Source organism: Pimephales promelas, chromosome 2, assembly GCF_988280905.1.
Source record: "Pimephales promelas chromosome 2, fPimPro1.hap1.1, whole genome shotgun sequence".
Lineage (NCBI taxonomy): Eukaryota > Metazoa > Chordata > Actinopteri > Cypriniformes > Leuciscidae > Pimephales > Pimephales promelas.
The window spans coordinates 14241675-14266163 of NC_142770.1; the positions used below are offsets into that span (position 1 = coordinate 14241675).

General features: G+C 36.7%; 1 protein-coding gene across 2 annotated transcripts in view; it reads right to left on the reverse strand.

The window, feature by feature from the left end:
• Window positions 1-24489, reverse strand: part of nr5a2 (nuclear receptor subfamily 5, group A, member 2) — a 60889-nt gene that overhangs the window by 35629 nt on the left and 771 nt on the right. The window contains exons 1-4 of one of the 2 annotated variants that reach the window (XM_039694866.2): window positions 23425-23970; window positions 20923-21041; window positions 18830-18971; window positions 12251-12945 (exon numbers count right to left, since the gene is read on the reverse strand). In XM_039694866.2, coding sequence (XP_039550800.1) covers window positions 12251-12945; window positions 18830-18971; window positions 20923-21041; window positions 23425-23506 — 1038 coding nt within the window. In that variant the 5' untranslated portion in view covers window positions 23507-23970. Of the gene's footprint in view, window positions 1-12250; window positions 12946-18829; window positions 18972-20922; window positions 21042-23424; window positions 23971-24489 lie in introns of those variants that run through there. The other variant, XM_039694867.2, reaches the window with a different exon arrangement.

Genomic DNA, 24489 nt, shown 5'->3' on the forward strand with positions numbered 1-24489 from the left:
ATGTTGTGATAACAAATCTTGAAAATATTTTTTTTTACAGTGTACCTTAAATTTTTAAGTTCTATTAACTTGGTTGTTTAAGTTATTTTAACTTAAATTACATAAAATGGCTTAAAAATAAGTTTAACCTTGTATAACTATAAAAAAAGTTTAAAATTGCTATAGTTTAAACTTATTTTGATAAGTTAAAGCAATGTAAAAACATTGTCATAACTCATTGATCATATATTTTTACAGTGTATATATATATATATATATGAAGAGTTCAGATGCAAAAGCCTCTAAATGCCATTTGAAATTTTCTTCTTTAATGATTATTTTTTATCAAACTTGTATATTTAAGTTCTATAATTTCACTTACATAACAATTAATAGGTAATTATCATTGCCATTTAAGTGAAATCACTGAACTTAAATATACAAGCTTGATAAAAATGATCATTCTAGAAGAAAACTTCAAATGACACTTAGAGGCTTTTGCATCTGAACTCTTCATATATACTATATAAACTTATTTTCTTTTGACATTTTCCATAGCAAATATAGCCTTTTTTCCAGATCATAGAATTATTATGACTCGATTTGGAGCCATAACTTTGTAATGTGTGACATATATGGATAACACCAGATGGGTGTCATGCCTAAATGTCTCACACTCGCAGCTGCAGACCACCCTCCTTTATTGAGCCTTGCAAACAGGTATAGAAAGAATTCAAATGCCTGCTCACTCAATCTGAGAGAAGCATTACTGTCTTAACTATTACGTCCCTATAGTGTGATTTGCCATTTTTGGCATTGAACCATTGTAATGCAATGCTCAGTTTTAAAACTGCTGTCAACATGTCGGTTACTTGACTGTTCGCCTGGTGCGAATTTGAAAGTTTTTCCTCTCCCGTAGTTCAGAAATCGTGAAACCTTCCTTTCATCTTCATCGGGGAATCAGGATAAAGAAAGAATGTAATTATGAAAACTATTCCGCAAGTTACGCTCATTGATGTAATGTGTTTGGAAACGTTTAAAAGTGCCAGTCGGTGCCAATGTCTCAGACTGAACCTACACTGCGAGGCAGAAATAAAAGATATAAGTCGCTTTAATGAACAGGTGGCTTTGTCTTTCTCTTGACGCCTTGGTGAACATTTCTCCTCAACTGCGTATAACGTTCTCCAGCTGAATTGCACATGCCATTCATCAGGAGCAAATCCATTCACACAGTGCAGTTAAATATAAGTGTAAGCCTAGCCCCGCGCGCTCCCTGTCTTTCTGACCACAGTCCTTATCTATTGTCTTTGAGACCTTTCAGCGCGTCCGGAATAGACAGCTGTAAATAAGAAGTAAAAATAGATGTCGTAGACAACTGCTGACAGAGTAAGGCTGAGAGCGCACACTAGATACCTCACGCCTGTATGCGCTGATTACGACAAGTTAATTAAACACTGAAGGACGGGACAACCGCAGATCTGGCCCAATTCAACAAATGCTCTTTTGTAGTGTGCACGTAAAAGTTTACAAGTTCAGTTGGCGCTTGCGTTTTATGGATTCGTTTCGAACCCATTACGTAAAACAGGTGCAAAATTACAGCTGCTGTGCAAATTTAATTTACAAGTGTGAGATATACATACATGGCTGAAGAGAATGATTGCAGAGGGGAAAAGGCTAAACAGTTTTGGACAGTTTCACGTCATGAACTTTAATTGAATAAGTAATAGAAAATATTTTGTTTTTTTATTTATATATATACAATATATATATATATATTTCCGCTATATAAAGCAAAACACAAACATATCACTTCATTTTTAATTATATTTATTTAAAAAAAATTATATATATATGTATATATATATATATATATATATATATATATATATATATATTATATAGAAAAAATATATATAGAAAAAATTATATATATATATATATATATATATATATATATATATATATATTAGGGCTGTCAAATGATTAATAGCGATTAATCGCATCCAAAATAAAAGTTTGTGTTTACATAATATATGTGGGTGCAATGTGTGTATATATATATATATATATATATATATATATATATATATAAATCCATACACATGCATCTACATTTAAGAAAAAAAAATTATTTATATATAAATTATTTATATATAATATAAATTATATATAAATCTATGTACAGTATATACATGAAAATATTTCTTAAATATATACAAGCATGTGTGTGTGTGTGTATTTATATATAAAATAATTATACCCAGTGCACCCACATATATTGTGTAAAACATTATTTTGGATGCGATTAATCATGATTAATCGTTTGACAGCCCTAATATATATATATATATATATATATATATAAATGTGTGTATGTATTATTTTTACTTTGTATGCATTTACATCTACAGTATTAAGACTAAGCAATATAATAGTATCCTGTAATAAAATAGAAAATACAACATTTTTATAAAATATATATTATTTTTATTTATTTTTCGATTGTTGTTTTATGGCATTTCCAGTACTATACAATGATAAATAGAGATAAATCTAAGCATGTTTTAAAGAAACATCTCATGAATGCTGATCTTGTGTCATTTAAAAGCAAGGCTGATATTAATGTTCTTGTACAAGATGCTATTTTGATATAAAGCAACTATGAGGGCAAATGCACAGCCGTTTTTACTTTTCGACTAGTACATAAGGGGTGAAAATGTTGATTGAGTTGATTTGTTAGCTTAAATCAGCCTCTTCGGAGCAGTTTGTCTTCTGTCGGCTCGGTCTGATTGGGGTGTTTTGGGGCTTCACTCTACATCCTGGTTTTAACAAGCATCCAGTGCGGCCAATAAAAAAGGCTTTTACCTTAATCGCCACAAGATAATATCAAACATTTGTCCCTTCTGGAGTGCAAAGTGCTTACAAAAACCAAAGCCACTCTGAAGATAAAGAAAAGTAAACATATTTCTGTATTCTCCCCCCATTTCAGAGCTCAGCAGAAGGAATGGAAGCAGCGGTACGAGTCCATCAGCTCCTGGGCAGGACCTAGAAGTTCATGACAGGCTTTTATCCTTCATCAAAGCAACAAGTGGATGAACAGACTCTTCTCCGACCGCTCCAAACCCTTCCCAGGAGTCTCCCACAGGCCCTGAGGGGAGTTCGACTCCTAAATCTCTCCTTTTAACAAGTCTACGCACTTCCTTCCTTTGCCCGGTTAGGCCTTGAGGGTGCAAGAAGCATTTTTCAGGGAGCCAAGCTGACCTCAGCTGCCATATAGGAAGCACCATATGCAATGCCCCGTGAAAGAGAGCCGTGAATGCTGTTTTAAGAGCTCCGATCTGATTGGCTGACTTCTGGGAGTCAGGATTAACGTTTATCAGTCCTCCAGGAACCAGAGTCATGTTTACAAGGTACCAGGCTGCTACATTGAACACTTTTGACAGAGAACTAGTCACTGGAATTGCGAGATTGGTCGTGTAAAATCATGATTAGGCTGTTTTTGAGAAGGATGGTCAACATTTTGGGGTCGATAAGATATATAGTAATAACAGAAATATTGTGAAATATTATAACTGTTTATATTTGGATATATGTGATTAATTCCTGTGATAGCAAAGCTTCAGTGTCGCACGACCCTTCAGAAATCTGGCACTCAAGAAACATTTCTGATTATTATCAATGTTGAAAACAGTTGTGCTGCTTTATGTGGAAACTGTGAAGCATTTTTCTACGGTTATTTGATTAATGGAAAGTTTAAAGAACAGCATTTATTTGAAATAGAAATATTTTGTAACATTAGAAATGCAGCATCCTTGCTGAATAAAAGTATTAATCAACCTTCCTCACCCCAAATCTTTGAGCCGCGCTAGCGAGATACTGTATATGAGTACTTTTGGATGCTATTTTCATTACTTTTTGCTTCAAAGTACTTAAACAAATGGAGAAAAAGTTTAAAATAGAAAATATAGTGACGTTAGCTTTTTATTCTTTGACTCTGAGAAATGCGCTTCCATATTGATTGGCCGCTTCTAAGCTAAAACCAAGCGAATCGGACAAATGTGCAAGACAATTTATTGATGAAAGCGAATAATGATCTTGTAATTATAACCTTTGTAATGCGTATAAATTACATCTTCTCTCCGCTAACAACCCATGATCCACCTCATACGTCCATGTTATTATCAAATTTTCTGGAGTCTATCTCCAGGGGGCTAAAATCTCAACTTCACCGCTACAATATTTATGAAGTGCCAAAACACCGCATTCTTCCAGAATTCATGACAAGACATGGAGTTTTTGTCTATTTGTGCATTATTTATGAATGAAAAAAGGCCTTTGTGGACGTTCTCCAGATGCCCATCTCTTCTGATCAAACAGATATTGTTACCACTGAAATAGCAGGCTTAGGAAAAAATAAACGCAGCCTGCCAAAAGACCGAGCGGAGAGACAGGAGAATATGAGAGAGGGAAAATATGTACAAGAACGAGCCTTACGAAAACTCACACGCTATCTCCGATTCTGGCTGCTGTCCAGCCACGGGATATCATCTATCAGTGGACAAATGCAGGGACGAGAATGCTGCTTCTCAAATGAAATAATATATCTTTGAAAGCCTACGCCTGCACCAGGCCCAAAGCCCATATATCAAGTCTGAGCGGCTGGTGGATCCGGTCCAGGGTCCATTAACCTCCCACCTGTTCCCCCCCCTGTCCTTCACCACGCACCCCTGCCCTTGGTGCCGCTTCTGGGGCTTGTTCGCCCCCCCCCCCCCCGTGCGTCCCAGGCCCTCCCCCTCACGACAATAACCCCGCACGCCGATGTAAAGCGGAATAATTCAAATCCGGCGGACCAGGGACGCGGTTACAAATCTCCGGCGGTGCGTTCGCCACCGAGGCTGTTTGTCAGGACGCTGGCTTGACCTCAGGCCCGTCTGCGAGTCACGGGGAGGGCAGGAGACGCCGTGGCCGGTCTGGGTAGTATATGTGGAGATGAAGCTGGGCTGGGGGGTGTAAATCGTGAACAAGTTCACAGATCACGACCGCAACGCCTTATTAATTTCTGCAGATATACAACGGCCTCGGAAATTACAGTCTCTGAACCTTTGAAATGTCGACTGGCGGATTACCAAAACAAGAAAATGAATGTGAAAAAGTGTTGCATAGCGTGAAAATGTTAATGGAGGGTGAAAATAATCCTCTCGGAGTCAATATAAAAATTAATACAGCATTATATGTTAATATGCAGTGATTTTTTTTCAAAGAAGTCATTCACCGAGGTAGCATTTATTTGACCAAAAATACAGTCAAACAGCAATTTTGTGAAATATTATTAAAAATTATTCTATTTGTATATTTTTCAAATGTAATTTTAACGGAAATCGTTATAATATGCTGAAAATAAAACAGCATTTATTTGAAATAATATTTTGTAACATTATAAATGCCTTTGCTTTCACTTTTGATCAATTTAATGCACCCTTGCTGAATAAAAGTAGTCATTTCTTAAAAAAAACAAACACTTGTAGAATGTATATTAACAAAATATCAAACCATGTGACATTCATTTTAAATAAAAAGAGAGAGAATACAGTTTTCAAGCAAAAAGTTTCACGATCTGTTTGAAGATGCCATTTGGTTATTACCGAGTACAATGCAATTCAGACATTCTTTTGAGAGTGACTTAATTGCCCAAAAACTTTTTGAGGCCACAGTATAATGATAAATTTAAAACAGCAGAATATATGAAGTGCTATGGACCACGGTTATAATCGTTTACGAAAACTAACGAAAAAACGAAAACTAGATGGGAAAAAAACATTGTCGCTGAAATAAAAATAAAAACGAGAAAATCTAAAACTGTAATGTGTTTGCAAAACTAACTAAAATAAAATTATAGAGCAAATGTCCTTAGTTTTCGTCTTTGTCAATGTCTTTCATTTTAACGTTATTTAAAACGATACAGTATGTAGAAGATATGTAGATTGTTGGTACAGTAAAGGAATTTCACATTGTAGGCTACATTTTATGTACTGGTTTTAATGTTGAATAGATATTTCTAAAATTGTATGATGTTTTTGTTGAGTTATTATTACACAATTCTTTTTCTGACAAATAACCCAAACTACAAAAAAGGCTAAAACTAACACTAAACTAATAAAAACTAAACTTAAACTTAGCATTTTCAAAAAGTGGAAACTAAACTAGTAAACCCACTTTTAAAACTAATTAAAACTAAAATGAATTTGAAAACAAAAATTCAAAACGAAATAAAAACTAATAAAAAATGCGAAGCTATAATAACCTTGCTATGGACACAATATAGGATTTTCATGAAACCATGAAATACCTGCGGGAAAAAAACAAACATATTAAATCCGTTTTACTATGAAGTTTAAAAGCTTAAAATAATTGTATACAACTATGTTGTGTAACATAATCTGCATAATATAATGTATTATATAGCATTTTTAGAAGTTATACAAGATTCAACTCGTGTTTTAAGTCAGTTTAATGTGATGCCCAGTGCAGTTGAACATAGCTTCAGAGATCTAGACACTATAGCACTGAAAGTGAGAGAATGTCCCCTATCTCCTGTCCTCTCTCCCCTCACAGCTGCTTTTTCAATAAGCACGAGCCTCGCGGCTGGGTGCAGGCTGGAGAACAAGGCCCTAATACAGTGCTGCTTTACTTAATGGCAGGCCTGGTATTGTCATTCAATTCACTGAGAGAGAGAGAGAGAGAGAGAGAGAGAGAGAGTGTCCCTGAGCAGCCGTGAAAGAATAAAAATAAATATTGGCGCCACATGTCAGGGTATTGTAAGTTTTGCACGGTTGACTTTTATCAGCTCGGAGGACTAAATTTAAGGCAGTCCATTTGGGGTCGCTTTGTGGCACAGTATCAGCGGTGATTAAGTTTACCCGAGTACATTGTGTAAGGCGCGCGAATTACGCGGAATCCTCACAAGAACGATTAAGTCTGCGGTGAATCTGTGCGTTTTAATGCTATTGTGTGCTGAGGAAAAGCTAAGTGCACGCATCCTAACCGTCAAACAATAGCCCGCCGTCCACAATGAAAGGGTGATCTCTCTATGGATGTGAATCACTCTCCACGTTATGGGCCGGGCAGCTAAGGACAGAGCCAGGGGAGGACAAGCACGCACACCGGCTTCATACCAGCTCATGTTGTCAATGCAAACACTGGGAAGCTTGCATCTGTTTCCCCCCCAACCCCCTAAACATGACTCCCACCCTTACATGACAAACCAGCCAGACAACAGGGATGCTTGCTGGCACGCACCTTCAACACACACATAAAACAGCATTTTCATAACGCACAAAGAACAATTAGTTTATGTACAACATTGCTTTCTTTAGCGGGATATCTGGGAGGCCTTTTTGACGTACACTGTATTTAAAAATTTTAATTTAATCAACTTGGATGTTTAAGTAATATCAACTTAAATTGCATTAAACTGACTTAATTTACTTGACATTTTGCTCATTAAACCTATAAAGCCTACTGTACTCAAAATGATAAGGCTTTTAAACTTGATCAAAACGTTGCTGGAAAAAAACTGTCGTACACAATCTAGTACAAGCCTTCTGTCATCTGATCGATAGTTTATACTTTTTTTGACAATTAAAAGTCTTTTTGATACAATTCTAAAAACCTCCACCTTCATTGTCAGGGTACTCGTCTTTTTGGTGTGAAATCTTCACCGATTTTTATCAAGTAAGAATATACCGTATAGTAGTAATATTTCAAAATAAACACTCACTGGACTGAAACAACTTAGGTGTACTTGACTATCTATTCTGCATGTATATGTTTTTTTTTAAGAAAAATCATGTTAAAATGTGAATATCAAAAAAATAAAAAATAAATAAAAAAAATACTTCAGGCTTTTGAAAGTCCCATCTCTCAATCATCATTGAACTGCATTATATGTTTTGCCCCCACAATAAAAACTATAGAGCTTTGATTAAAAAAAATAATCATTTAAATATCATCTAACTAAGACATATTAGTGACAACTGATATTTATATGTGTGTCATGCATGTTAAACTGTAAGATTTTACTGATTTACATTACAAACTAATCAGAATTTTATCTCATTTCCTCAGTTGACTTAACTTAAAAAAAGTGAGGAATCCCTTATTATTATTTTATTATTCAAAATAATAAAATTATTAAGTAAGTAAACGTCATGTGTAATTGAAAGAAAAAATATACTCATAGTTTAATAAAGTAAAATAAAAAAAAAATTCCAGGCTGTTTATTTTATATGTTAGGCTTTATGTCAGGCTTACACAGGGTTAAAAGTCTCTTTAAAAAGTTTGAAAAATATGTCTGTGGTCGGTCGGTAGCTAAGCTAATTTTTCACTTCTTCCTCTTATCTTAAATTTTATAGATTCACTGTCGCCCAAGTGTGAGAAATGGCTGAGAATTTTTTTTTTCATGTGTCTGAAGACAATAGTGAGCTCTCTTCAGAAATCCCATCATGACCAAATATTTATGAGAGCTGTAACCAAGTCTAACTTCTGGAAACTAAGTCTTTAAACACTTGGCAGACGTTTCACACCAGACTGTATTACGGGAGAAATTCTTTTGTTCTTATGAGGCTAATAATAGGGCAGTAAATGTAGATATATTTATAGCCGACTCACCACCCTCCCAGACAGGCCTTATATTCACTTGTATTTCCTGTGTTTATTATATGCTACCCACTACACCTCTGTCATTAACTAACTCACAGAATACTCCCAAAACATCTTTTTATCTATTAATCTTGCAGATAAAGCTTTTATTGACGTCTGTGGTGTTGTTGGGTAATGTACTACACATATATGAGCTGGCGTGTGAGTGTGTTTGAGCAACGAACATGCTAGCATAATGCTAGCAGCAATTGTTTACACAGGTTAGTGCTGTATAACAACACTAAACTGTTAGCGTAGCATTGCTAATGCTTGTGAAATTGAAATGGTAGATTTCACTTATTTGGATGTTGATCTGAAGCACCTTTGGAGAAACCCACAACTCACTAAATTCACATTCTAGGAAATATAGCTACATAAAAGGAGAGGCTTTTCACAGCATCAACTCCATTAAAACTGAATATACATCTCTTGCCTTAATTTTCCAGCTTTATTTGAGCTCTCGATAGATGAAGCTTGTTAAAACCACGACATTATGTGGGATAAACCTCGATCAGCATCACAAAGCTCCGTGGGTAACAATAGCTGTACAAGTGTTCACTAATTAGAGTCAGGAGTGGGTTCAGACTTTCTAGTGCTACCTTTTTGTTTGTTTGTGGTTTTTCTGTTAGCGCTCCAGCATTATGATTTAGCGAGGGCACATGAGAGCTGCGCTAATTACAACTTCACCGCCACACTACGACTGCTAATGTCAAATTCGACAGCTACGCCCTTGTCTCTTTTAACATCTATTGTGCAAAACAATTAGCCAGGGCGAGAAAGTAGTCATAACATCAAGGGGAGGCTACTCCACCGCGGCGAAAGGTGAAGTGCAAATGATACAGACAGCAATTAGCCACACACAAATGCTAATCCACGCTAAAGTGGGAATACAATGCTTGAGCTAAAGAGCGCGAGAATGTATAATAAGCTCTATAGGTAATAGCACAGAGAAGAGCGTAACATCGGCTTTGAAAACTGAATAATTTAATTTTGATGGGGGGAAAACTGTGGACACGAAGTTTTATATCTAAATCTAAGAGTTTAAAGAAAATGTAACATCTGATTGATGGTCAATTGGTGGATAATGATTGATGAAAACAAATTTGTTAGTGTGAAAACAGCAAAATGTTATTGTTCTCTAAAATGTACTATGATGACAGTATTTATGTTCACATTTTTTTATTTTTTATTTTTTTAGCCATCAACAATTGCTGTAAAATCACATGAGGAGCAAATGAAGACGATATGAAAACATTTAAAGTTGAGATCCACCCCAAAACTAAAAATGTGAGTATTTTAGGACATTATTTTGACAGTATCGCAACAACGTCAAAATTTACAACATATTTCAAATGTAGTCATGGTCAATTCTCAGTATAAATGCATTCTAGTCCATCTCATGAGCTGTTGAATGTAATGAGAGGAAAACAATAAGGTGCCTGTAGCTGTACGAGCGCAAAATGAATGATTTGAATTGGGTGCTGTCAGATTTCCCAGTGGCATATCAAAACATGTCACGGGCGGGTAAAATACAGCATGCTCACGAGCAAAATCTTTCACAAAGGCAGACATGCACGAGTTTCTAACACCCTCACAGTCTTCTCAATTCCATCAATATTTCTGTCAGGCAGATGTGTATAGAGAAAAAAGGTTAAAACAAGTGAAAATAAAAAATGAATGGCACCAGAGTGGCCTCTTCAGCTGTGTAGTAAATCGTCAATTATAGATCAGTGTGTCAATACATCATTCAAATACTAACACAAATACACTATGTATTTTTCAGGCCATCCCAAAAAAGTCCTCACAAATAGCCTTGAGACATTATTTATGGAAAACTAATTAGCTGTCCCGTCAAAGGGGAGCATTTGTCTCATTCATATTAATACTTCAAGTAGTGCACTGTAGTGTTGAGAAAAATCAAAGCTTTATACCGCAAGTAAGATTAATCAAAAACATGATACTCTCCTAAAACGTGCCCTAGCCAGACGAGATGCGATGAGATTCCAGCGACAAGCAATTTGTTTGTTCACACCTTACACAACGTGACATTATCTATGAAAAATCACAGCCAATCAGAAGAGCGTGTGGGCGGAGTCTCTCTGTAAGCACCACTGCAATGGATAAGTACATAATCAAGTCCGTAAATAGCTATTACAAAATTTTAACATTTATTAAAAAATACATACCGAGTGACTGAAAGACTTTGTCATAGAATACAGATTTTTGTTCACATTGAGTTGATTCTTTGAATATTGAATAATCCTTAAATTTGTTTTAAAGATCTGAATTATCCATTGTCGCTTTTTATGGTTATAAAGGTCATGCACAATGATATTCAAACGCACATTAGATGCTTTTAACATTAAATAAAGCACACATGTCATACTTTGTATGTTGTTGTCGCAGAAAAAGAAGCCGTTTCTAAAATAGAATCGTTGCATATTGCCATTGCGACTGGTTAGACTGGCGACTGACAAAAACTCTGATCAAGATGGAAAAGATACTCTTTATCGCGTTGCGGCGTCGTGTCCTGACGTATCTGGTTAGGACATGGTGTAAGTGTACTTGATGAATAAAGGCCTGTTCACAGAAAAAGTGCAAGCTATAATGATAGCTATATTAGCGTCCACACCAACGCACCTCATCTGCCACTTTAAATGCTCGAGCTCTTTAAAGCAGGAAAGATTCTGATTGGCTGTCAATTTATCAGCTGGAAAGAACGTTATGAAAGTGATTCCAACAATATTGTTCCTCTGTGTCGTTTCTGTTACAGTTCTCATAGAATTAGAGAAATTACTAAAACTAGCCATTTCGTTCAGCGGCTCTTTGTGTGAACAGTTAGCCTGGATGCCAGCCGAACTTAGCCCCACCCACAACATTAGAGGATGGGAAGTTCAGTCTGGACTTGATCCGTTAAGGAAGCAAGTATGCCCGAACCAAAGCTGTTCGGACCAATTAAAATTGTCAGGGCGGGCTTTATGCGATGATGGACAGATGATCAACACTAACGTAATCATCCACGTAACAAAAGAGCAATTGGGTAGAATTTGTTTACGACAAAGAATGGCTGCCGCAGGAAAATTTAGATGTGTAGATTCAGCCATCGCGTCTGTTGACAGATGTTGTCAAGATGTTGACAGTGCATTCATTTTAAAAGAGGGATAGAGAACCGCGATCAAGGCATTTGCAGATCGGAAAAATTTGCTGATCGGAAAAAATTGCCGCCCTTCCTATGGGATTTGGTCGAATCCAATTGAGTGCAGAGGCATTTTTTTCCTGGTTCGGTTTAAACACGCCCCATAATCACAGCCCAATGGAGCGGTAACAGAATCACATTCTGACTAGAATCTGAGTATGACGACATCAGGCTAGTGAACAGTCCTTATATTGTTACTAAACTGCAGTACTATTCATTGAACAACTTCATTCTGGTGTTTTCCCAGATTTGTCCTGAATTTTAGGTCAACAGACATCCATGCTGATTCACAACGCTATGTAAAATGCTTTTAGATCGCTTGAAGTTTACAACCACCAAACTTAACTATCTTTTCAGATGAACAAAAGCATCACTTACCTTCAGTTCCCGGAAGAAGATGCTGCTCCTGGCCCATTCTACGATGGAGAACAGTGTCTGGTCTGCCATCTTGCACATGAGGCCGAAAGTGTTGAGTTTCTCGTGCTTGCTTCGGCTGGCCTGCTCCTGCTGCAGGTATGCTAGGATCTTGGTTTGCACCTGGGGCTCGTCTGGCTCGCACTTGAGCAGCTCCACCACCAGGTGAGGAAAGCTGGGCGGCGATCCGCCCGTGTAGGCTTCTACGTACGGATAGCCCATGAGAGACTCCGGCGAGCTTGTGTAGGGGTCGGGGTACTCTGACTTGATGGTGCGGCTCTGGAAGTGGCCGTATGGCTGGTAGCCCTGCAGTCCTCCAGGGTGCGGCGGCATGGCCATGCTGACCGGCGAGGTGACGAAGGGGCTGCGGTCAAAGTCTGCAGGTGGCAGGCCTGCGCTTGTGGAGCTATGGTGGTGGTGATGGTGGTGGTGGTGGTGATGGTGGCTCAGTGGAAGCCCCTTGGAGGCCGAATGGATGTTCTGAATGGCAGAGGTAATGGTGAGGTCCGCTGGGACGGTTTGCATGGCTTGCGTCATGGCCTCCAGCTTGAGTCCATTGGCCCGGATCAAGGCTTTCTTCTGTTGCTTGAGTGCCCGGTCTCGTTTGTACATGGGGCCAAACTTGTTGCGACCTCCTCTCATTCGATCAGCCCTCACGGCTTATAAAAGGAAAAAACAACATGAGATGGGTATTAATTCATCGGAAAATCACAGAATCGTCATTTTTAGAATTCTAAAGAATTCTAAAAATCCACTAGCGCCGACAAATAGAATTGCAGAAGTAATGACGTCATTCAGAAACCGCGTTCAATTCCTATATTCCAGCTAAATTTGAGTTGAGGTTGTAAACAGGATAGCATTGAAATTTAAACGTCAACAAGCTAAATAATTTGTAATTGAAAATCATGTGAATAACTATTAAAGGGTTAGTTCACCCAAAAATGAAAATTCTGTCAGTATTTACACACCCTCATGTTGTTCCAACCCCGTAAGACCTTCGTTCATCTTCGGAACACAAATTAAGATATTTAAGATATTAAGATCACTGCTGTATACTAGTCCATAGGCTTCTTGTGACTACAGTGGCTCAATCTTTAGTTTATCAAACGACGAGAACACTTTTTGTGCGCAAAAACAACAAAAATAGCGACTTTATTTCAACTATTCGTTTATTTCTCCCTCTGCACGAGTCAGGTTACTAGTTTAATAGCGTAAGCTTCTGTTATTGTACGTCACACGCATCACACACATGACCAGCGTCGGCCAATAGTGAGCCTACGTGTGACTACAGGCCCATAGAGAAGGAAGTGAATAGTTGAAATAAAGTCGTTATTTTTGTTTGTTTTTGCGCACAAAAAGTATTTTCGTCGTTTGATAAACTTAAGATTGAGCCCCTGTAGTCACTTGGACTATTTTAACGATGTCTTTGATGACTTTTCGATGCCGGCAAGTGTCATTCCCTCAAGAAGCCTATGGACTAGTATGCAGGAGTGATCTTAATATCTTAAATATCTTAATTTGTGTTCCGAAGATGAACGAAGGTCTTACGGGGTTGGAACAACATGAGGGTGAGTAAATACTGACAGAATTTTCATTTTTGGGTGAACTATCCCTTAAACTAAAATTATTATCTAAAAAGCAAAGTTGGAATGTCAGCTTGACAAAGCCTTGATATAACAATAGAACAATAGATACAACGATAGATAGACCTAGATAGATTACAAATAGAAATATACTTTAACATCAAAAACGTTATACACTCCACCTTCAAACAATTTAAATAGAGAAGTTCTGAAGTTATGTACACAGTTGAATTGATCTATACCACGGCAGAGAAGCCATTTAACTGGCCACATGCTTTCAGGGCAGTTGCTTATTTGCAACAAGCAATCGGTGAATTTGAATTGTGAATTGACCCGTTTTTTCAAAGCCAGACCTAGAGCGAACTCAGCATAATCGAGCCAGAGGACACAATTTAGAGAGAAACGGTGCTAATGATTCAATAGTAAACTGAAGCGAGACAAAGTCAAGCGGACGAGATTATCATCATAGCAAATAAATGAAGAGAGCGCCTTTTGCCCGGAAGTGACTCTGATCCCCGCCACAGGGCAGTAGACTCCACTTTCGTCTGCTGGGTCCCATGTTAATTATTTATGCTTAATTATTCCTCTTTTAAGCTCCACGTTGTAGGCAGGTGGATGGCTGGAGGATCCAGCAGGGTGTTAAACACACAGCATATGTGGAGAGCATGCGTTTGTAGAGGCGTGTGCGACTTGACCAGCGTGAACGCGCTCGTTAGGCCGTAATATCTCACGAACGGTGGATCTTAAAAAAAAAAAAAAACAATTAAAAGAAAACCCCCCCGTCCAACAGCTGCCTTGGGAGTGATTTTAATGGTCCTTGTCACAGCGGTGAGTGTTTGTGTGTGTGTGGTTGTCACTATGTGTGTGATCTGATTGATCTAGTGAGAGAGGGGAGGCAAAGTGTTGCCAGAGCGATCCCGCTGACAGCTCTAGTAGCATCCGAGAATTATTCCTGGGCAACTTGGTGGGAGATTTGTCTCTTTTTTGGGGTGGGGGTGGTGATTTTTTTGGCCTTAATGTGGTTGTTAAAAATGTATCCAATCGGAAAAACTGTGGTAAGTTTAACTATTAATGATTCCCGAGCAACAGGGTAATTAATGATCTGGAAACTAATAGTCGGCCCTTATGGGAAATCACAATTAGACCTACGACTCAGATCATGAATGCGAGATCCCCCCCCCCCATGCACATGCACGCTTACACACTCTGTCTGACACCATCCCCCTCTTCCTTTTTGTCTTCTAATAAGATTTTTTTTCTCACAGCGTCTAATTAAACAAGGTTATTTACATGCATGTCATACAGATTTTTTGGCATAAGACAAGGGGATTTATGTGTGTTTCTGACTGTATTCATAATAGTACCACACTACTATTGCTGCAGTATATAGTATGTATACTATGCATATTATGCAAATTTTCTATAAACTAATACATTTGCTTTGCATGTGTATTTCTAGTTATATTGAAAATAGCATACTACCATATTACTAATAATGCTGCAGTTTATAGTATGTATACCATGCACACAGTATGCATATTTTCTTTATGAATAGAATGATCTTCTGTGTACTTGTACTTGTACTATTATTGCAGTATATAGTATACATACAATCACCCACTATATTCAAATAGCATACTACCTTACTAGTACAACTCTTACCATTGTTGTAGTATATGTGCAAAAAACGGCCTACTACATTTACACAAAAAGCACACTACACGGAATAGCATGCTTTATATCTCACAATGAAATGCGTTCATCTTGACCTTCAATTCCTAAGCTGATTCAGAACTGCATACTACTCTTACTATTTGTGCCACAGAAAGATGTAGTATGAGTAGTATACTAGTATGAGGTTCTGAATTCAGCAACAGTGGGATAAATGAACTTAAAACAATAGCAGCAATAACAAAAAAACAATCTTTTGTTGAATTTAAATGGATTTAAAAAAAAAAATCGAGCCAGAGGACACAATTTTGACACAAAATTAAATACAAAAAATTAGATCTAATGCTAAATAAACATTTATTTTCAACATTATACATGATGAGATAGCATACTACTTTTTGGAACAATAATTTATTGTTTATTTATAATTTTTTGTCATGAAAATGAGTATACAGTATAGATTGTTCAGTATTCATAGGCTAGTATTCTATTTCGAAAACAGAAATAGAAATTCTGTTTGTTTAATGTAAACTGTGTGAGTTTGTATATCTATTCAGTGTGTTAGTAGCCTGTATCGTCTGTGTATGTGTACACATGAGTTATAAAACACATTTGTGACTTATTCAAATGGCTTGCGGAAAGCAATCGCCTTGGTAATAAAAGCAGTTGCCTGATCTAATTTACTTGAATTGGCAGTCCATAGATGTTGTTTGTTTGTGCGTGTTTTGTGCGTCTGGGCAGATTCGAGCGCTGCTTATTGTCTGATTTATGTGTGTTTAATATACAGGAATATTAAGCGTTGCTTGGGCAAGAATCCCTGTCCTATCACAGGCATATGAATGCCTCCCCTGGCCGGCTCCTGACACACAGTTTGTCATGTCCGCCGGAGCTCTACTCTAAAGGTGCGTCGTTCCATGCGCACACATGAATAGCTATGATACCTATGCATAAGTAATGGGACAGCTTGCTGCCGCCACCAGCAGTGGCTGGAGATGGCAAACGAGTATCAGCCCCCAAAAATGACAAAGTGGGCAATGGAAAGCGTGGAGTAAATATTCACAGTAAAGCCGAGCCAGATTGTCAGATTCATCAAGGTCCTTAATATGGATAACAGACGCTTGATGAAATCTAAACTATTTTACGCTCCACTGTGCACAACATTGGGCTCGAGTGGTATGAATAAGCGCACAGGCAAGGCTATGTAGATTTCTTTCCACTTCCTCAACTCCATACTGATTATATGATGGTCAAAAAGGCTGGATTCTCTTTCTTAATCTGAGACTGAGCCACAAATATATAAAGGAAGATAATTACAGGCCTTCCTAAGAAGACATAACACGCTCTCCCGTGCTTTTTTGAGAACTTTAAAACAGCAGCCTTTTCTTATCTGCATTGATAATAGAGCTTCCATGGAGACATGGAAGGCCACTTGTCTGTGTCACACTGATATGAATGTTTTGTTTTGCTACTTGCACAATTATGGAGAGTAGTACACTCAAATCTGTTTGCTGAAAGCTTCAGATAATACATAAAAAAAAAAAAAAAAGATTTAAACTGTAGCATTTATTTCCGGTACGTCCATCACTACAAAATTCATGGTGTGCAGGATCCCCAACTTTTGGGTAAACTACTTTATTATTCTTAAAAATATCCATCAATTCTTTTAAAAAAATGGCATTTAGGTGCATGAAAGTCATGAAATGTATTATTGCATTTGGAAGTTTTTTTAAAAAAAAAATATATATATATATATATATGTCAAACAATCGCATCCAAAATAAAAGTTTGTGTTTACATAATATGTGGGTGGACAGTGTATAATTATATACATACAGTATATATATATATATATATATATATATATATATACACACACACACACATGCTTGTATAGATTTATACATAAATTTTTTATGTATAAATAATATTTTTTCTTAAATATATACAAGCATTTGAGTGTATTTATATATATAAAATAATTATACACAGTGCACCCACATATATTATGTAAACACAAACTTTTATTTTGGATGCGATTAATTGCGATTAATCGTTTGACAGCCCTAATATATATATATATATATATATATATATATATATATATACCAATTTATAGCTTACCTATTAGTCGGTGGGTTCAGCTTTCATATATTAAATATATATATAGTTTTTTTTTAAATTATGTAATACAGTACACGATCAATTTTGTGATTAAATGATGTCATGACTGCATGTCCATCACTAAAATTCATGGGGAATAATGGCAAATATGATTATTATTTTTATTGTTATTATTGTTCCTAATCTATAGTATTTTTTGAAATATCAAAAACAACTTTAAATTATTACATTTGAAATAAAATGCAATTAAAATTGCCATCAGTGCGTCACAAAAATTTTGCAATCATCCACGTTTTTATACTAATAAATATAATCCCTTTAGCAGTAGATCTATTTTCAAGCGATGAAACTTACTGCTCCGGTTTGTATTCAAAACAGCATTTTGCTTAACATTTTCCATCTCCACAGCTTTCCTAAAGAGAACGAGCTATCAGAAGAAGCCTGTGGGGAGTATTAGCGAGCGCTCATCTCTTTGGACGGGTCTGACAGGGCGCTGGAGGGCCTCGTATCCTGTTGGTAGCATGCGGTAGCAAATCAAAGCCAGCTAGCTACGACACTGCTAGAAATTCTGCCCTCCAGCAGTTAAACAATTAACAGTCGTACATCTACATACTAAGAAGAAAGAATCGTGTACTGTAGTTAAGCATTTACAACTCTTAGATGGTAGTTGGTTATGTTCTGTTTCCAACCTGTTTGACATTCTTTCTTCAGGTGGACACAAAAGAAGACGTTTCGCGGAATGTTCGCGCTGCTCTTTTCCACACAATGACAGTGCGGACCAAAGTTGTCCAGCTCCAAAAACTGAATAATGACTTATAATTTAGTGCAAAATTCATATAAATTACTGCCTTAAATTTTTAAGTACAAATCAACTTGCCTATTTAAGTCAATTCAACTTGACATTCAACATGAGTTAAATCGTGTATACCTTGAAAATCGCTTAACTTATTTTGATGAGACGAAGTAATGTTAAAAAAAAATAGCATTGCCTTATTGGTCATACCATTTTCTTTATGGAAAAGAGCAGTGAGAACATCCTTCCTTTTGTGTTCCAGAGAAGAAAGAACATCCTACGGGTTTGCGTGTGAGTATATAATGCTCTTTAAAGAGCTAAAACTGTGTTCAGTTAGAGGAAGAAATGCATGGATGAACTAAAAAGACTTCTTACCCTCCAGTTTCATGCCGACAGTGAGGCACTTCTGGAAGCGACAGTAGGGGCAGCGTTTCCGTTGGGTCTTGTCTATTTGACAGCTCTGGTTCTCTATACATGTGTAGCGCTTGTTGTTCTGCACCGTGCGCTTGAAGAAGCCCTGCAGAGTGAGGTGAATGAAGATGTCAAACTTCTGACCTCCGGTGTTTGTTAATGTGCTATTCAGCCGCAGACAACCCACACACACGTATGAAAAAAACTCCATTCACACAGAAAAAAAAAAAGAAAAAAAGAGGTGTTACACACTGCCACACAAGTAGACACGTATAAAAGTAGAGCCACGGGCAGAGAAATGCTCCCTCAGCAGTCGATGCTCACTTGGATAAACACAAACACACACTCCCACACAAAAACTGACATGTGCACCCACACACACACTTGACATGAACAAACAGAAACACAAGCTGAGGCTGAAACAGATTGAGATGCCGACCATAGAGTCTACAAAATACTTTCGGTGACCCGCTTCATATCCTGGCTAATATAAAGATCCCCTTCACCCGCATTTAGCATTGTGACATACTAATACTACATATTTTACGTCTCAACTTGAGCTCCTCTTGGAGTAATTATGACAAACTAGAGATCTTTCAGTGCGATAGGAAACTTTTTACGTTTGACTATGTTCTTAAAGCATATATTTTAATTTGAACATCCAATCAGGGGCTTGCAAACATCGAAATGTCTACCAAATAAATTCCTGTTGATCCTATTATACATACTGCAGAAGCAAAAAAGTGAAACTGAAAAAAAAAAATCCGATAAATTATATCCATAATTTACAGCCGAAGGATTCCATCTGCAACTGTTCTGAATTCATTTTCAGGGCAGGAGAGAATCAAACGAGGAACGGCATTAACTTATTCTTGATCAACACCGTAGGGAGACCGGCCCATTTAAAACTAAAAGGATCAATACCAGAACTCAAATAACACACACACATATGGCTGTAACAGAAAGTGCTTAACCTTGAGTGTAGACTATCAATAAAACAAGTCAAACTTGAACTGAAATATGTAAGTATACATACGTAACATATTAAATATAGCATATTCACATAAACGGAATTTTAAATTAAGTTTAAATTCTTTTAAATGACGATATGATAAATATGGTTTTAAGTGGCAAATCATTTTCTCATGTCGTGCTCCACTCTTAAAAATAAAGGTTCTTTATTGACGTTGATGGTTCAACATTTAACATTCTCTCCCACAAAAGGATCTTCAGGTTCTCTATATTAAAATTATCTTTACACTACTTAAAAAAAACGTTTAGTTAGCCATAAAAAACTAGTTAAAAGGCTCTTCGGAAAACAAAAAAAATGGTTCTTCTATAGCATTGCTGTGAAAATACACTTTTGGAGAAAAATCTATGTGTGTGTGTGTGTGTGTGTGTGTGTGTGTGTGTGTGTCAAAGACTCGGGATTTTGCAAAATGTCCAATGTGTGTCTGAACTACAAAACCTCTGACGGTGTCAGGAAACACATCAGATTTCAGCTGCACTGAACAACAACAAAAAGAAATTCTTTGTTAACTCAATATGCAGCCTGCATAACAACATCCTATATAATGCTAATAAATAACTCTGAAAAGTCCACATTAATTGGGTTTCAATAAAAAAAAAAAAAAACAGGACTTTTACAAACTTGTTATGGACTGGTTATGGACATCAAGTGGCAACTTATTACAATATATATATATATATATGCTGTACACATATTTATATAAATATGTCCCTAAAATTAAGGTAATTAGTTGATATTATGGGTTTTAAAGACAATTTTCTACATTTTTCAACATTTTACCAATAGTCAACCGATGAATTTGCTTCAAAATAGCACTTGAGTGGCCTTTGAGGTCAACAACAAAATGTATGGAAAGCGTTTTCTTCTCATTTAAAAACAGACAAAGCAATTCCTTTTGCTGTTCTAAAAATGGAAAATAATATAGTTTGTTAGATCATCAATGCGTTTTTTTCAACTTATCAGAACAGGACCCGTTTGTAGGTCACGCCGACCAGTTGAGAAGTTAAAAACAGCTGATGTTACGCACCTTACAGCTCTCACAGGTCAGTAACCCGTAGTGATATCCGGACACCTTGTCTCCACACACTGGACACATTTCGTCTAAGTCTTCGTCGTAAGAGTAGTCCATCATTTTAAAGTGGGGGGCTGAAAATCAAAATCAAAATATGAGTACTGGGTAACAATTCACATCTCAGAATCCATGTTACACATATGTTTTTGTAATTATTTTAAAAAGTGATGTTATAGAAGAACTTTTTAATGTTCAATGTACTTTTCTAGTAGAACCCAAAAACGCACTCTCATCTGAAGAACCTAATAAAAGGTCAAGAACTGTTAAAATATCTAAACAACCATATAGCTAGCTCAAAAACCCAGAGATATTCCTTTATTTTTTAAGGCGTGTAAAGCACATATTTGTTTTTAAATATTCTAATAGTTCCTTTTTTATTTAGGCTATAATCTCCGATACCTTCAACGTGTAGCCTGCAGTTTTGCAAACAAGTAAAAAAAAAAAAAGTAGAGGAATCACAAATGGTGAGATTTGTAAAATCCTAGCCTCAAGAGTGAATTTTCTGGAAATATATGCAGGTTTGGGTCTCTGGGAAATAGCCGAAGCTTTGAGTCGGGTCTTGGTCGCAGACAGGGCAAAACTTCGGTTTCGATCTGGTTAATATTCATGATGGCTTGTAAATTGGTGAGGGAGCGCGCGAGAGAGGCTGCTGTCTCGCGCTGGAACGTTTAGCCACGAGGCGAATAAAAGCAAAACAACTTGTAAATACACGAGGATACTGCTACCGAAACAAAACATAGTCTATATGTCTTTTGTCTATCTGAGACTATTCTTCTCTCTATAAAGAATATAAATATGTTCTCATTTCAATTCATCTTCATCAATTAATCAGCATTAACATGGATGGAGTCAAGCAGTTTGAGAGTTCTAGCCTAAATAGAGCCATCAGCCTCCACATAGTGTTTTTGACGTTAACCGCAATGTGAAGGGGAATAAAATACAAAGTCGTTTTGAAAAAGAAACTATAGGCTATTGTAAAGCAAAACTTTAAGCTATAAAACAGAACGGATTCGTTTATTATTACTTATTATTCTAATATGCCCATGAATTCAATATGAAGAGTTCAGATGCAAAAGCCTCTAAGTGCCATTTGAAATTTTCTTCTAGAATGATCATTTTTATCAAGCTTGTATATTTAAGTTCAGTGATTTCACTTAAATGGCAATGATAATTACCTATTAATTGTTATTTAAGTGAAATTACTGAACTTAAATATACAAGTTTGATAAAAATCATCATTAAAGAAGAAAATTTCAAATGGCATTTAGAGGCTTTTGCATCTGAACTCTTCATATGTCCAAAAATGTATTTTTGCAGAAGCGCAACAAGTGTTTTTGTGTGTGTGTGTGTGTGTGTGTGTGTGTGTGTGTGTGTGTCTGTGTTTTAAACGGCTGACATTTATGTAAAATAAACAATTCCACGAGCATTACGTCTGAAACATTTTCATATCGTCGATAATTCCATATTTTTTATTTAATTTTAAAATGTGACTAAAACATGCCGGTCTGACACGTTTCTTGATTTGTAAACAAATCGTTATTCATAACGGCTTATACGCTGGCTTTGTTTTATAACTTGTGCTCGAGCAAATAGAATAGAACAATATTTAAATTTGAAAATACATTAGGCTATTGTTTTTTATTTTATTTTTTTTTTTTTTTAAAGCTCTTAAACTACAGAACATTCCACAAATTTCTCATCTGGAATTTTTGAATTTTAATCTCTCTTCTAGCCTTTAAAAAAAAAAAAAAAAATCTGGAATATACTAATAATAGAGCATAATCGGTCTGTTTCAGTCACTTATGTTCCCGTGGAGAATAAATTTGTTTTGTGAATACGCTAAAACGTAAAAAAAAAAAAAAAAAAAAAAAAAAAAAACGTTCTTCTTAACGAGACAATCATTTTTCAAATCTTGAGTTCCATGATTCTTTTGAGATAAAAAAAAAAAATTGCATTATGGGTTGGTTATTCAATTGTGTATTGGTTCCAGTAGAGACGGTTTTCTAAATCTATTCTGTCCTAACTGGAACCTTTATTAAAAAGTGCAGCTTGACATAGGCTATCCTATTTTGGACTAGCAGATTTATGTTAGCTCTGCCATAGTCATTATTATGGTTTCGTTTTCCCCTTCTGTTGTAAATACTAAGAGCAAATTCATTGGCAGGTGATGCAGATCATGTTTAGTTTATATGAGTTCACTAAGCTCAAAATAATTCATGCTCTGCTGTTGCACTGCAATTTACTTTGTTTCCTAATCTTTACGCGGTTTAAGTGCGAGTAAATTATAGTAAAAGTAAACGCAAATGTTTAGTTCTAATGCTAAACTTAAGTTATATTTGAGGCATGCAATGCAATGCATGTTCGTAAAAATCTGTCATTGTTGAGGCGTGCGTAATATTATGCGCATGAGTGAAGGAAGGTGCATGGCGGACATTATCTGACATCTATGCCGCTTACCTTGCATGCTTCCAGGCATATGCCCCTGTTCCCCATGCGATCGAGCGAGTCCAAGAGATTCTGACTCGACTTTAGGCAGCATGACAGCTCTGCTGAGCCGATGATGAGCACGCGCCGCTCCGCCTGCGCGCGAGAGGAACACCAGAGATTCTCCAAAAACACCGTCCAAACGTCCGAAACTAATCCTGTGCGGGTGAATATACTAGACGGCTTGAGTTCGACTGCCCCTCTTTTTTTCTGCTAGTTGTTCACAAGCTGTGTAAGTTCATTCGGGTGGTCTTTGCAGTGACTATGATGCTGGTCTTTAAACTGGAGTGGGCGAACTGTCAGGAACTTCGCACGAGCCCCTCCTCCGCGCGCTCTGTGTCGCTCTATCTGTGAAGTTCAAACGGCTCCTCGCTGCTTTGTTACGCCGCTCTGACACCACGTCGGCCAATCAGCGCTGAGATCGTTGCGCTGGCGTCACGCGTTTGTCCAATCAGAATCGAGCCCGACAAACAGCGCATACGCGCTCTGTTCACTTGCGCCGGCAAACACAGACAAACTAAACTAATTGAACATTACGAGACACACACCGCTGATAACTGGAGTACCGAGAGGTATGTGATGATGTGCCAGAGGGGGAAATGTATGTGTGAATTAAAAAAAAAATTGATGCTGAGGAACGGCAACAGACATGATTTGTTCTAAAATAGCCTATACATTTTAATTTAATCGCGATCTGCTAGGCTATAGGCTCCTTAATTGCATTAACATGCCCTTTAAATCATCTGTAACGTTTTAAAGTTGAATTTATAGAAAAAGGAAGAACATGAAATACTAGTAAATGTCTTGTGTATGAAATTGTACAATGAAAATAGTTTTGTCGTTTGTTTTATTTTGATAGGCTATAACCATTTAGTCATTTTATGATTCATTTAAATTGTATTTTAATGTAGACCTAAAATATTTTGACGAATAATGTGGGGTAATGATGAAAGAAACGCTTCTTTAAAATGTGAGTTCTGCGCGTGATGTTATTGTGGCAATAGACCAATATAATGCAGCTAATAAAATCATAATAAA